Source organism: Neopsephotus bourkii, unplaced genomic scaffold (genome assembly GCF_033783945.1).
Source record: "Neopsephotus bourkii isolate Nb327-2 ecotype Australia unplaced genomic scaffold, CSIRO-AGI_Nbou_v1 NB_1707, whole genome shotgun sequence".
NCBI classification, from domain to species: domain Eukaryota; kingdom Metazoa; phylum Chordata; class Aves; order Psittaciformes; family Psittacidae; genus Neopsephotus; species Neopsephotus bourkii.
In genome coordinates this window covers 252049-266653 of record NW_026902181.1, presented here as the reverse complement: position 1 = coordinate 266653, position 14605 = coordinate 252049, and the positions used below count along the sequence as shown (strand labels likewise).

Genomic DNA, 14605 nt, shown 5'->3' with positions numbered 1-14605 from the left:
AAGAAGTGCTGTGATATGGAGATGGGTGATGTTCACTGACACTGCACCAGGGAGTCTTGGAGATGTGAATTTTCTCATTGTTTATGAAAACCACTGGCTTTTGAACCAAAGTAGCAGGAAAATAGAGAGATTGTGAAGAAGGAGAGCTGGGAGGGCAGGAAAAAGAATTTCAGTGTTTTGATTATCTATTGGTATGCTTGCCGGGCGCTACAGTGCTTCATCATGCTGCTGGCATAAGTAAAAATAGCCTTTCCAGCAACATTAGGTTGGGGTCACGGTACCACAAGGCACGCTGTTCCATGTGAAAGAGGATCTGCCTTAGAGGCTGAAGAAAGACATGTCCACAAGATATTTTTTTTTCCCTTAGACATGCTGTAAGCCCTGGGCTAACAGAGAGCAATCTGCAGCCATGCAGATATGGCTGTGAGCATTTGTTGGACTCTTTTGTAGTCACAGAACCCAATGAACTGAACAAGTTGATATATTTCTGCAAAATATTTCTACACTGCTACGGAAAAGAAGCCACCATGACCCTTACTCCACTATTAATATTTCCTAAGCAAAACTCAGCTCACAAGAACCGGTTGCTTTTAGGTTTGTGGTGGGTTTTGTTCTTGAGAAGGGCCCTGTAAAATAGGGTGGATCACTTAAAGGATGAGGCACCGTCAATACGAGATGCAGCACAGAAAACCTGCAGAGGTGTTTTTGAGGCAAATGAGGAATGAGACAGTCAAGACTGATAGCTGGAAGAGAGCAGGAATGGCTGTGGAGGGACAGAGATAAAGTAGTGAACAGAACCTGACCTTCATGTCATTTGAGAAAGGGAGTCTTTAGCTGGAGTCTCTGCAATGAGCAATGTGTGTACGCAGACAAGTGAGCACGTGAATTCGTGTATGCATTTAGCTGTGATTTATTTCTGCAAGTTTGATTCCATTCTTTCTGTTTCTTTTCAAATGTGACTGAAGCTATTTAACTGTCTGATTAACTCACCTCCCTGTATGAGTTGCTTTCTGTGATATATTCCAGCACTGTACAACCTTTCTGGAAGCTGACACTCTGCTGTTGGGATGAATTCCTCCCTGATGCGTAGTGTGGCACATTTGTTCTATTTACTGGTGCTGGAATGAGGTTCTGCACTTGCTGTAAATCAGATCTGGAGGAACATTTCAGTGTCATGTCAGGTTCTGCTAGTTTGGTAGTATCAGAAATTATATGAGGTCTTTTCAGCAGGAAAAGGTATCATGTCACATCTACTTCTGCACAGTTGCAGTTTCAAGGACCCTAGAACTTTAGATTGAACTTGGTTCACTGTACATCTCACTAAAATCTGACTCTTGTTTTGTGCTGACATTTCAAGGGCTCCAAAACCCATATGAGCTCATCAGTACTGTCAAAACATTTCTTTGTTCAAAGGCTTAAGAGTGATATGAACAATGTCACTGATCCCTCCTTCCTTAAATATCGCCTTTATTGTCTATTCTATTTCCATAATAACTTAGGTACACACATTTCCTTGTTGGACAGTCTTAGTTTTCGTATCATAACCATGCGAATTTAACCAGAGAACAAAAATCCTTATTACAGCATTTGGCAGTATCATGGGCACATAAAGGAAATAGATTCCTTACAGTATTATTGCCTCACCCAGCAATTCTCAGGAACTGTTTACTTCACTATCTAGAAAATATAGAAGCTTCTTGTAGGGTGGTAATGAGTGATGTGACGACATGGCAAAACACCGCTGATAGGTCTAGTAATGAAGATAACACTTCCGTGCCCACATCTACAGTTAGCTGTGCCTTATTTTCATATTGGAGAAGAAGCCTTTCGTTCTTCTCTCTTAAAAGGATACTTAGGCTGGCAGAGGTGGAAAGCTTGTTTTCCTACCCTCTGGCTGCATTCTAAGAACAACACACCAGCTGCAGGAGAAAAAGCCCTGTGCACGTGATGGTGCAAGTTTCTAGCAGTAGCATGCAGTAGTGTTGGGTGTGTGTACCAGTAGTTCTAGTTTTTGTATAGATGAGCAACTGTTTATCCCTGTCCCATGCCCCTCAGCCTTGACTATACATAGTGTTAATGCTTAATGTGTGTCAGAGAGGGATGCTAAATATGGGGCTTTCCAAGAAGGCAAGTGGTAGCTTATTGCGGGTGATTTAGGGACTGCCCCAGCCTGATAGGGGTGGTTTGGGAGTACAGTGCTTTGTTTCAGCGGTGTGTTTTTCTTGTTTTGTTTTGCAGAAGGAACACTGATCCTACCTTTGGTTTGTTTGTTTTGCTTGTATTTTCCCCTCCAGAAAGCCCATTGCTGACCCCGCTACTGTGATACCGCTGTTTTGCAAAGCTGGAGTCGACACGCATGTAGGGGCGGGGGTTGTAACTCTGGCAATTTGTCCTTCCCGATTAGATGTGACTGTTCTGCTAGCTTTCCCTTCTTTATTCTTTTCATTTAGTTCATTGTGGGAGTTGGCTTGGGTTTTTTTCCTTTTGGTTTCTTGTTTTGATCCTGGAAAGTTAGCTGTGCAATTTGGTTTCTTCTGTGCCAATCAACTTTAGTGGCAGAGCTCTTAAAAAACTTAAAAGCTGTGTCCCCCCATTCTGTCTTGCTTCTTCTCTGTATTCTGCTGCTGCTTCCATTTGAGCAAAGTTTACAGAATTGCTCCACTTATTTGGAAGGGAAGCTCTGAAATGGAGAATAACCTCATTTCCACCAGGTCCTTCAGTCCGGTCGAAGTGCTAATTGAAACTGTAGTCCAATTTCTATTCAGATGGATGGGCTGTCTCTGAAATTTGGTTTGTGTCTGATTTCATTCCTTCTTTTGTTTTCTTCCCCAGAAAAGCCCACAAAAACCAAAGCCAAAGCCAAACCATTTTTAAGAGCTCTGAATAAAACTGCTTTGCCAATGGGGAATGAGTGGGGATGACTCTGATTTTCTCTTGTGCCCGGCAGCGAAAGGGTTAATGCCTGCTTTCCTCTTCAATATCTGTTAGTTGCAGCCCATGTTGTGATCAGTCCATGTCCATGTACGTTTTGTTCCCAAATTTAATACCAGTTAATTAACAACCTATAAGTGAGCCTTAACAATGACAGTTGTTTCCAATCTTCCTCAGGACACCCGACCTGCCTGCAGTTCACCACAAACATGACTGAGGCTGTTAAAACCTATCAGTGGCAGTGCATTGAGTGCAAATCCTGCAGCCTTTGTGGGACCTCTGAGAATGATGTGAGTTCCTTTACCTTTTCATGCAAATAAATGTCACTGGAAGATACTGTCACACCTGCCCTTGAGGAGCATGTAGCAATGGTGTGGGTCATAGCCTAATTGCTGCTTCCATACATCTCCAAGGAAGAGCTACTCCTGAGAGTAGAGATGGGTTTCTCCCTAGTGCCCCTGTTCTTCTGAAATTACCACTGGCATCATATAGGGCCACTTAAGATGGTGGTACTTGTGGTTTGTATGCTTGCCCAGTAGAAGTTAGCTGGAGCCCATAAACATGTGTTGCGGGGAGCTGCAAGAGAGTAGTATTTTCAATATAGTTTTCAGGAGCAGATGGGTGATAACCTGAGAGATGGCAGGTGGGTTTCTTCTGTCCCTGATTTTGCTTACTTTCTTGGCATGACTTTGTAGTCTTAATTACAAGACTTGGGAAGCATGAAAGCATTTGAACTGGGATGGTGAGGCTTCTCTCTAGACACTTAATCACCTATCCCAGTGATTTCCAAATTGTGTTCCAGATCCTGCAGCTGGACAGTGCCCCCTCTGAGGGGTTTTCACTTAAAATCTAATGCTAAAGGTCCTTGGCAGTCTGTGAGAAACTTGGAGAATTGACAGTTGCTGGGCAATTTTGGAGGTGATTAGCTAACATTCTATTCCCTATATCAGAATAAAATTGAAGCCTGGGATTTTGTTTTGCTTTAGCAATAAATAAGGAAATCTGTGTTAGGAACCTTGGGATACTTCAGAGCAGCCTTTTTCCCCCCAAGATATATGAAAGGCTGCATACCCCACGGTGGGATCATGTCATTTCCATCTGCTTCACAGAGCATTTACTTAGTTTAGTTTTGGAGAACTTGCTAAGTCCAGGCTTTTGATGAGGAAGGTTTACTCTGAAGGGATGAGATCCAGCCTGAGGTCACACTGGAGCCCAGTAAAGCCTGTCCTCTTCTCTCAGTACAGCATATCCCCAGCTTAACAGCTGTTACTCCTGCATCATGAAGCTACCTTAGAGAGGAAGTCCTCCACCCCCCATAGAGATTTTTCAGCTAGACACTGAACTGCCTTTGTGATGAGAAGGGCTCTCTGCAGCCTCTCAGGAATATGGTGGTTCATTGTGGATGCACAGAGGTGATGCCTATAGCCTTTTACATTATCAGCATTTGTCTCTTATGTTGCAGGTTTGTGTTCCTGGCTAGGAGCTTCTAGTTGCTATGTTTTTATGTTTTCATCTTGGCAAGAGACTAATTTACACCATTTTCTCTCTTCTCCCCTCCTTCTCTCCATTTCCCTACTGTCTTCCCAACAACCCTGCCTCAGGACCAGCTGCTCTTCTGTGATGACTGTGACCGTGGCTATCACATGTATTGCTTGAATCCACCAGTCTTTGAGCCTCCAGAAGGTAACATATATTGGAGTCTGCTTTGAAAGTCTTTATGGAAAAGGGAGGAATTTCAGAAAGGTGGAAAGGCTGTGCAGGATTAAGAAGGCTGTAGCAAAGCAGAGGCAGATAACTTTGGAAATAAAATGAGTAGACATGGAGGTCTAGTGTGATCTGAGATGTCCTGTTCAATCTTGCCTGGTCTCTACCTCCTCTTCCAGGACATGGCCCTTTTGAAGGTCATGGGTACCTGTGGATGTCCCACTTGGCACTGGACACCTCAGTTTAGACAATTGATCTGAGCTCCGTGAATTGTGACTTTGGAATTCCTAAAAAGTCAAAGTCCCAGAGAGAAAGCTCCATACAGGAGAGTCCTCTCTGGAATAGCTGAGACTGTTGTCATTAGGAGCTTGGATTAAGAGGAATGGCCTTCCTTGTTCTTTGGTCTGTCTGTGCCTCACAAGGGTGAGAGTTTTACTGTCTGTGTTAGATTCAGTATGTAGTTATGTCCTCGCAGGGTATTCAATGTGACTATACTACAAACGGTTGTAGTTTGTCCCTTGGTTGTGGAGCAGAGTCACTACTACCTTGCCATTATTGATTCTCTGACTAAATCTGCAGAAAGCAGTAGAACTGGAGAAGGAGACGTGGGTGTGAATGACTGCAGTTTACATGAGGGGTGAGACAAGAATAATTACAAATCAATCATGCGTTCAGGAGCTAAATGTTTGTAACTCTGATAAAGGCAAAGCTAAATCAGGAGGGGAAAACTTTGAAATACAACTAATAATTAGCTAAAGCTTTCTGTTTGACTGGGAAGTGGTATGTTGAAAGTATGAAACTATAAAACACATAGTGGCAATGCACACCCCAACTGTGTTGTAACTTGGGTAACTTGGGTAGAAAGCCTGCACACACAATACCAAGGGCAGCAGAGACTGCTTCAGAAAAATACAGGCAATTCCAATGTAAAGAATATTTGCTATCCCATTCAGGCAGATCTTGACATAAACTCAGTGCCTAGATTTGATGTCATTCCTATCAGAAGGATTTCTTCATTTGCAGGGAGCTGGAGTTGTCATTTGTGCCGGGAGCTGCTCAGAGAGAGAGCATCAGCTTTCGGCTTCCAGGCCTGAGGAGCTCCAGCAGTCAAGACACACTTTGCTCCTGATGTTGCCATACCAGCACAAAATTCCCATCCAGAACATAAAGACACAACCCACATCAAAATGAATGGACACTTAAATACAGGAAGAGGTATCTGTGGTATTCACTGTCATTAAGGCCGTACCTCCTGGGCTCTACTAGAAGGATCATGTACTTTCCCGATGCTCTGGATGAAATCTCTTCACTGCTATGCATGGTTGCTGCTTCCTGTTACGGGCTCACATGCATTTTACAAGGGGAGGGTTGCTATATCCACAGAGGAGTCAATTTTGTGTGGCCTTGTGCTTTCTGTTTAGTCTTCTGTTGAAAGAAGTAGTAAGATACCTCCCAAGGAATTACTGGTGAGTACTTCGGCTGGGAGCAGCACCAGTTGCTTCTCTTCCCAGACTTGACTGGAAATCTCTTTACTCTGTATTTGTGGGGGTGCTTTGAGAGTTGCATTAGTTCAATACTTCCCAGGTCATGAACAAGATATTGTCACTGAAAGAAGCACTGATCAAAAATTTTTGGGGTGACACTTTTTCCCTTGGATCAAATGCTTTGATTTGGCAGATCTTCATAAATCTGGTTTTAGTATCCCTGAAGGAAGAACAGTACTGGTATGTACACACACAAATGCTTAGGAAATCCCACTGCCTTTGGTATTTCAGTGTATTCAAGCACTCTGCCCCACTGCAGTGCCAGCATACAGTCCAGACTCTTCATTTAATTTTGTACAGGAAGTTGTGAATGGTCATGTATGTAACCGACTTGCTGTTTAGCTCAGAAAACAAAACAAAACCAGCATCTTAAGTTGATCATAGAAAGTAAAACTGTAAGTTTTCTGAGCAAAGTAAGCTGCAAAAAGGAACAACCTTGGCTTATGATCAAATGAAGCACTTTTATTATTTTTTTTTTTTAATTTCTAAACGAAAATGTTCCACAACTTGAAGTTGCATTTTATTCCAGGAATTGCCTAATCAAGACTTCCAACATTTCCAGACTTACTGTTTTTTAGCGAAGTAATTATCAAGATCTAGCTGAATTTCCAAATAATTTTGCCCCCAAATTCTCCCCCAAACTGCATTTTTGGCAAATGTGATAATTTGTCAAAAAGCTTTTCCCAGCTCTAAAGTAGGGAATAATTTACTGAATTTAATAAGAAAAGAAAAATTCCAACTTTAACATTTAAATAGAAAGAGTTGTTCTTTATTTATGCAAACCTCTACATGTGAAATGAAGAAACATTAAGCAAGAGCATCACTTGAAAAAATATTAGTTCAGTTGAGTCTCTTTGAATAAAGGTATCACTAGGAGGACAAGTGAGTACATTGAAGAATTTCTACCAGATACATTTTAAGGTTAAAAACCTGCAACTCCCTGAACTGTCAAGTAGCCCAGAATGACCATTTTCTTGGGCATGATGTATATTAATTTCTATGCATAGATTTAAGTGGGTTTATAATATACATTTATGAGAGTCTCAAGCAGCATGTGACTCAGGTTGCTTGTACAAGTAGGTAAGGACACTGAAGATTATATTTGGCGTATTCATATTGGTTGAAACTTTTCCACAAAACTAAATGTTCCCAAACACTTGAAAGAACATTGTTAACGAATATCGGTGAGCTAATTTTTCTTCCTTCTCTTGCTAATTACACATAGTTAGAATGAGTTATACTGACCTAATGCACTTTCCCTCATTATTTAGGTAGTTTCTTCACCTTTTGCTAGAATTAAGAGTGTCAGCTGCTGGATTCTCTCATGTACTGTCACAGCCTCTTCTCAGGCTGCAGCAGGAGTATTTTAACCTGTTAGAAAGAAGATCTAGGAAGTATTTATCCTGGTTGTATTGGACCAAGTCTATCCTGGAGCAGGTGCACTGGCTGCCTAGGGAATTCATTCAGTACCTTAGGCTTTTCATGTGATGACCCCTCAGACGAGCCAAAAGTGCCAAGAGTACAAGGAAATTTGAGCATCGGCTGTGGGGAGGATAAAGTGGGAGCTCATGGACCTGTGTTAGGTCTCTGGTACCTGCTGGGATAAAGCTCTAGAAAAAATGTAAAATGAAGGATTTTCTTCCTAGTCTGCATCTACCCTGATCCTGGGAAGCACCTGGGGGCCACAGCTCATCCACATGAGCATTTGCACCCATCTTTGGTGTGATCAAACCCTGCTGACCAGGCACTTTGGGACCATTGCAGGGTTTAGGCACAAACAAAGTCCTGTTGCTTCTGTGACCAGGACCACAAGTATGTATTCTCCAGGAAACCCCTGAGCTCTTTCATGGGTAGTGCATGGTCTGGCTAGAGGGACTGGAGCTGAGAAGTGTGTGTGCTGGAGGAAAGTTTTATGGTGGTGCTGGTGGTAGGAACAGCAGAGGTGGGTTAGTGTTTGGGCTGGTGTTCAGCTACCAGGCCTGCTGCGCTTCGGGATCTCCATCATAAAAATGGCCATTGCCTCCCAGTTTCCTCATATTTGCATTGACCCTGGGAGAGGAGTGGGGCAATGTCTGCTTTATCAAATGGAGAGTGAAATACATACAGTTTAGGCCTGTGTTTTACACAGACAGTGGGCAGTTCATTATGTAAGTCTCAGGTAGCCCTGTTTTGGGGACTGGCTGATGCAGAAAATCAGTGCTCTCCATCCCTGTGACAGACATTGCTAAATGAGCTGTGCTTGGCACACACACCTGCTTTCCTGCTTTGTGGTTTTGATCCACAGTGCTGGCTGTTTTCTCCTCCCACAAGCATTCTGCAGTGAACAGTGTCTTTCATGTTTGGAAATATTCCTTTGTGGCCTTGCTGAAGTATCACCACTAATGAGGTATGATGGCAGGAAAGACTGCTAGATCTTCAATGGTAAAATATTATTTGCCATTTGAGATCAGTGTCATAGGGTACTTACCCGCAGTGGTCTGTCTGCATTTCATCTCTCCAGCTTTGTGCTGTGCAGCCAAGCAGCTCCAGGTAGCTTTGGCAGCAGATAAGATGCAAGCTCTCCCATGCTGAGAACTTCTTCCAGCTACAGCCTCCCTTCTTCACTAGCTTGGTCTAAGATAAGGGGCTGTGATGGATCTCTCAGTGATGTTTTTATCATGCATTCAGAGCCATATGTCTTGGCACACTTCAGAAATATTAATTGATCCACCAAGTGAACAATGCTGTAACTTCTCTACTAAGATGTGGAGAGGTTGTGGTACACCCTTGGAGGTGAGGAAGAGGAGTTCAGAAACTCTGATAATTGACTCCCTGTCATGTGGTACCCTTTGGGGACAGCATTCCTGCATGACTGCTGGGATGAGCAACTTGGGTGGCATCATCCATGGTCAGGCAGGTCTTGAGACCACTCATAACAGTGATCTGTTCTGGGCAGTAAACAATGTGAGGACACTGGCTCTGTCTGCTTCTGTCTCTCTTTCTATGGCAGGACATGCAGGTTTGTTGGCAGTCTCTGAAGTGATCAGACTCTGGCGTATTTCAGAACTCTTCTGTATAGGCAAGGCAAGCAGTATTTTAGCACAAATCAGGGGAACTACCATGGGAGATGGTAGATCCTGCATCTCTTGAAGTCTCCGAATCAAGAATGGGCAGCTTCCCAGAAGATGTATTTTATTTAAATGCAATCTTAGTTAATCACAGGAATGTCTGACTAAAAAAGGCTGGTGTTATAGAGGAAGTCAGGCTGGATGATGTAATTGTTCTTCCTGTCCTTATTATAAAAACAGATGTTTACTGTGGCAGAGGATGTATTTAAATACAAGCTGTGTCTACATAATGGCCTTAAAGTACATTAGTCAAACATATTCATATAATTCTTCTGATTTTTAACCTCTTTTGGGTAACCTAAGAAAGGTCAGTTAAAGAAAATCAGCCTTATAGATGCAGTTAATTTTGTATTACATTGTTCATGTGCATGATAGCAGCTACATTAGTGTTAGCTACCTCAGAGCTTGATAATTATGACTATATTGTGTGAAACCACGGCTTGGTTCTGGCTATCCCTCCATTACATTTGTGTTCTGTGTTGCCCAGTTTTCTGCCCGATGGTGGGAAAACTGGCTGGGGACGGGAGCTGCTGCAGTGGCAGCCTCAGAAACCAGGGCAGTATTTTCAATATGGTAGTCAGGAATAGATGTGATGGGTGATAACCTGAGAGATGTCAGGAGTGTTTCTTCTGTCCCTGATTTTGCTTACTTTCTTGGGTGACTTTGTAATCTGAATTACAACACTTGGGAAGCATGAATATTTAAACTTTAATGGTGAGACTTCTCTCTAGACACCTAATCACCTATCCCAGCAATTTTCAGACTGTGATCCAGAGCCTGCAGCTGGACAGTATCCTCTGTGCAAGGTTTTCAGTTAAATCTGATGCTAAGGGTGGAGAAATAAAAAAAGGGGTTCATCCAAGTCATACCTCTGAGGAGGTGAGCTCATGTTACTTTACCATCACAGAGCCTCCGGTCTAACTTGGAAAAGGCAATCTATTTAAGGAACATGAGATGGGTTCCATTCTGCCTCCAAACGGTACTTCCATAGAGATGTCTGTGACCGAGTTTATAGCATTTCTATAAACATACTTTAGGTCAGTTCTTGCACTAGGAAAGCTACCGTTAAGTGTGTTCTGAAGCAAACACTGCTGTAGATAGCTTTGAAATCATAATTTCTCAGCTTTCTGTAAAAGGGACTTAGTAAATTCTGCCCCAAAGGAGGACTTGCACGCTGTGCAGTGTTATGGGGCTGTTGCATGTTCTTCACGCCTACAGCATGTGTTTTGACACTGGTCATTTGGGAAGTGAGGAGTGGATGGGGTTAGACAGGTATATTAATCAGTGTTGTCACTGCCGGAGGGATAATGTGTGCTGTGCGCAAGGAAATTCCAGGTAGAGCTGGGCATGATTTTTCTGTGTGGAATTACTAATTTCAAAAAATGTGCTTTTGAGAGAATCACGATTATTCACTTATTCAAGTTCAATCTGGCAAATTATTTCATACAAAAAAAATAGAGAATATCAGAACAGTTGAAAATGATTGTTTCAATCTTTCTAGAATGAATCACTTCAGTATTTGAATTTCAAAGTTAATTTAATGTCAAAATAAAGAAATACTTTTCATTTGACACAAAACTTTTAATGTGGGGCTCAAAAATATTTCAGGTCTATCTGAATTGAAATTTTCCAAATGTTCTTATTTAGCATCATAGCCACCACTCTGTATCTGGTTAATTCAGTTCCACCATGTCAAGAAATTGCACTACAGAAAACTCTACAGTATCTACTTGAAAGGAAAAAAAAGCAAGCTACGGAGGAATAGGGATCTTTAACACGATTCAACTGGTTCATCCAAAAATAAAAGCTAATTATTAAAATTGAGAGAAAAAGGTAATTTTGAATGCTAGGAGCACTTTCTTAGAGTGAGACATCTTGGTTGATCTTACTTGTCTGTCTATCTAATCAGCTGGAAATGCCAACTGTTAGTCTATAAAGCTGTCTTTCAGAGCAGAAGGGGGAAATGCTTTATGTTTTCCCAATACATTAAAAAAAATGGACACAGCACAAGAGAATGTATTGGGAAAAATTTGGCACCATGTCTGGGAGGGCAGAAAATGCAAATCTTATGGAGGAGATGTTTAGAAGATGGATTGTCTTGTCAATTTTTTTATGGGAGGCTGCAGGTTGGACAGGAGGTGATCTTCACCTGAGATTTTAGCAGTCAACCAGATCTATGAGAGAGCTTTTTGAGTCACTATCCCTGTCCCTGGAGGTATTTAAAAGACATATAGATGTGGTGCTTAGTGACATGGTTTAGTTGTGGACTTGGCAGGACTGGGTTAACAGTTGAACTCAATGATCTTAAAGGTCTTTTCAAGCCTGAACGATTCTCTGGTTCTATATATTTTATGGAAATATGTTGTGTGGAGAAGAGCAGGCAGACAGTACAAGAAAGCACTCTTCTCTAGCCTGTTTTAGGTTTATGATCTTAGCGTAGCTCAGTTTTTGTAAATCACTTAAAGCCTGCTAACTGCATGCAAGCAGAGTGCTGCCATTTACTACAGTGATGCAGAGCCAGGCTGTGGCAGGGCAAGCAGAGCCAATTCTCTTGTGCTGCTCCTCATACCATTTATTCCTGGCCTGGGAGGTGGGAGCAGGTGACAAGCCAGGAGCTGGATGCTGAAGGTCCAAAACCCTGTGGAGGAAATGAAAAGCTCTAGTTACTATGGCTGTGCTTCTCTTCTGGTCAAAGAGGGCAGGAGCGGGGACTGGCAGGCAGCCAGATCCATCTGCAATGGTGATTTAATTACTAACAACGACCTCCAGCCCTGGCAATAGTTAAATACCTTTTGAGGGCAGGCACCAAACCTGGTCTGGTTTACATAAGATAAACTCAGTTTTGCTGGAGGGAAAGGGAAAGGAGGGGGTGTCTCTGGTCTGAAGGGAACTGATTTATAAGTGCAGCTTCCCAGCCCGCTTCCAGTCGCATTCCACGGCAGTGCAGGCTCCAGTAGCCTCCTCTGTGCCAGTGCTGCTGCCATTGAGCAGGGCCAGAACACCGAGTCCCTGCTCCTTAGTTTTTGCAGAGAGAACTGGCGCTGTCCCAGCTCTATCCCCTGAGGTGCTGGCTGGGTCTCACTGCACTGCAGGCAAGGACAGGAGTGACCGATGCTGCCAGCCAGTGTTGGTGGCCCCTGGGGGACAATGGTTCTCTTGAAGGATGTGCAAGTAGAATTCATCTGTCCTGATGGCTGAGCCTTAGCATGGGGCAGAGGAGAGCTGTTACCCTCCTGTCTCTCCAGCTGTACCACTGGGGTGTTTGCTGAGTGCCACCACCACTGCGCATTGAGGCACTTAACCAGGGAAGGGAGGAGAGAAAGGTAAACAACAGCAATTACTTCTGGGAGACACAAGGGGTTTTAGGGCTTACCTTCTTATTGCAGAAATGTCAGTGAGAATGCCAGGCATTTTGCAGCCTGGGAGTCAAGCCAATAGCTTATTAATGTTTGGTCTGTGTTTCTGCCATGCTGGATTAAAATGTAAAGTATTATTCTAGTGTTCACCTGTGCAATTAAAATATACGCTGTTACTGCTGTTTTGAAATGAGGAAACCACTATTTCCAGATCAGCTTACGTCCCTTTGCTTGCATGAAGTTAACAGTAAAACACTTCATAGCTAAAAGCTGCTGATTTTTCAGGTATTGATATTTTCCTTCAGACTGCCATCAGTCTAGTCATCCAATTCAGTTCAATGTAACAAACTATAGGTTTGACCTCCACAGTAACTTAGGAAATGTTCCCTCTCTCCCCACTTTTCAGAAGACAAGGAGAGCGAAGGTCAGGTTTTATTATTTGTATTCTGAAAGAGTGATAAAGAATGACAAGTCCATTTCGTGTTCATCTCCTTTCCATGTCTTGAATGATTGAATAGGTTGGCTGGAAGAGCTCTCCTTTTTGTAGAAGTCTGAAGCCTCTTTTCTAGCATATCTCACCTGGGCGTGAGATACCACAGCCTGGAGTTTTGTCTCTTTGCGTAGGACTTTTCCTACTATTGCCATATAAGACCTTGAAACTGGTAAGCCACATCAAGGAGCCATGTGCCTGCAGACCTGAAAATCGAGATAAGGATTTCCCTTAGGTTTCTCAAGATCTTCTGCCTGAAAGGCCAAACACCCTGCTGCCCATGAACTCTGCTGGAGCATAGATCTGTTTCCAGCCCAGACATCTGTTGCTGCTGGATTCAGGACTGCATTTTTATGTCTGCTATGCATGGCCAGTGCAAACTGCCAACAACATTAAAAGGGAAGTATCTGCTGAAAATAGAAGGATGAGACGTGAATATTATGCCTAATGTGCTCTTCCTTTGTAGCTCTCCTAGGAGTAGTACACACGAGGTGTGCCTCTGCATCCTTTTGGGAAAGCCACAGTACATGAGGGAATTCCAAGTGTCATCTCCTTTGAGCTTCATTACAGAATATCCATTCTCATATTTTTTTCTTCTTTTACAAAACACTCTTGGATTTCACGGACACTGTGTATCACAGCTGATTGGAAGGGTCTAAAACAATTTGGAAAAAGAGAGAGGTCCAAACTGAACCATCAGCTTTTATTTTCCCCTTAGATGTGTTCAGCAAGCCCTTGATCATTGCAGGAAATCAAACTCCTGGGCTGACTTAATCCCAGCTCAGCACTAGGGTCACACAATAGTTCATATAGACTCTTTTGTAGTCATAAAATGTTCTTTAAAAATGCAGGGAGAAATGTTTCCTCTTTACCTTTTTGGCTTTCCATTTTTTTGTGCTGCAGCAGAGATCAACAGTCCTCCTGTTTATTCTGACTTTCTTCTAGCACCTTAGTTTGGGTCAGAAGTGATGGTGACAGGTGGGGGAACAACTTATTTCACTGAGTTGCAGATGTAAAGAAGGCTCAAGAGTGTTCAAGTAAATTGCCATTTGTGTTAGTCAGATCTCCTAAGAACCAGAAGTTTGTGTACGTGTTAAGTCACTGCTTCAATTTTTCTTCATATGCTATTTCAGACTGAGTGTACCATTGTTATACTTTTTTTCACTAGACGTGGTTGAAAGAAAACCATCAACAACAAAAATTGGGAAGTGGTGGGATGGAAAAGGAGAGGAGAGAAGATAGATACTTTATTTGACTTTGGGACAACATTGTCCCCATTATTCAAAATGGGAATAGATGGAGGATAAATCTGTGAGTGCTAGTGGACCACTTGGATAAAAACTGTGGCATCATCAGGTTCTAAGGGCACTTTTAAAGTTTTCAAGTAATGATCCCAAAATAGTGACATTCCCATAAATACTTTGGTAGAGCCTTACTGTGTGATGCTGTAGCATTGAATTTTAATTAGAAGGA

The 14605-nt window shown here is 42.5% G+C and overlaps 1 protein-coding gene across 5 annotated transcripts in view; it reads left to right on the top strand.

Annotated features, from left to right (window-relative positions):
* Positions 1-14310, top strand: part of DPF3 (double PHD fingers 3) — a 171727-nt gene extending 157417 nt beyond the window's left edge. For 4 of the 5 annotated variants that reach the window (XM_061376391.1, XM_061376387.1, XM_061376386.1 and 1 more), the window contains 3 exons: positions 3109-3221; positions 4533-4614; positions 5659-14310. In XM_061376391.1, coding sequence (XP_061232375.1) covers positions 3109-3221; positions 4533-4614; positions 5659-5729 — 266 coding nt within the window. In that variant the 3' untranslated portion in view covers positions 5730-14310. Of the gene's footprint in view, positions 1-3108; positions 3223-4532; positions 4615-5658 lie in introns of those variants that run through there. The other variant, XR_009728923.1, reaches the window with a different exon arrangement.
* Positions 14311-14605: the final 295 nt, after the last annotated feature.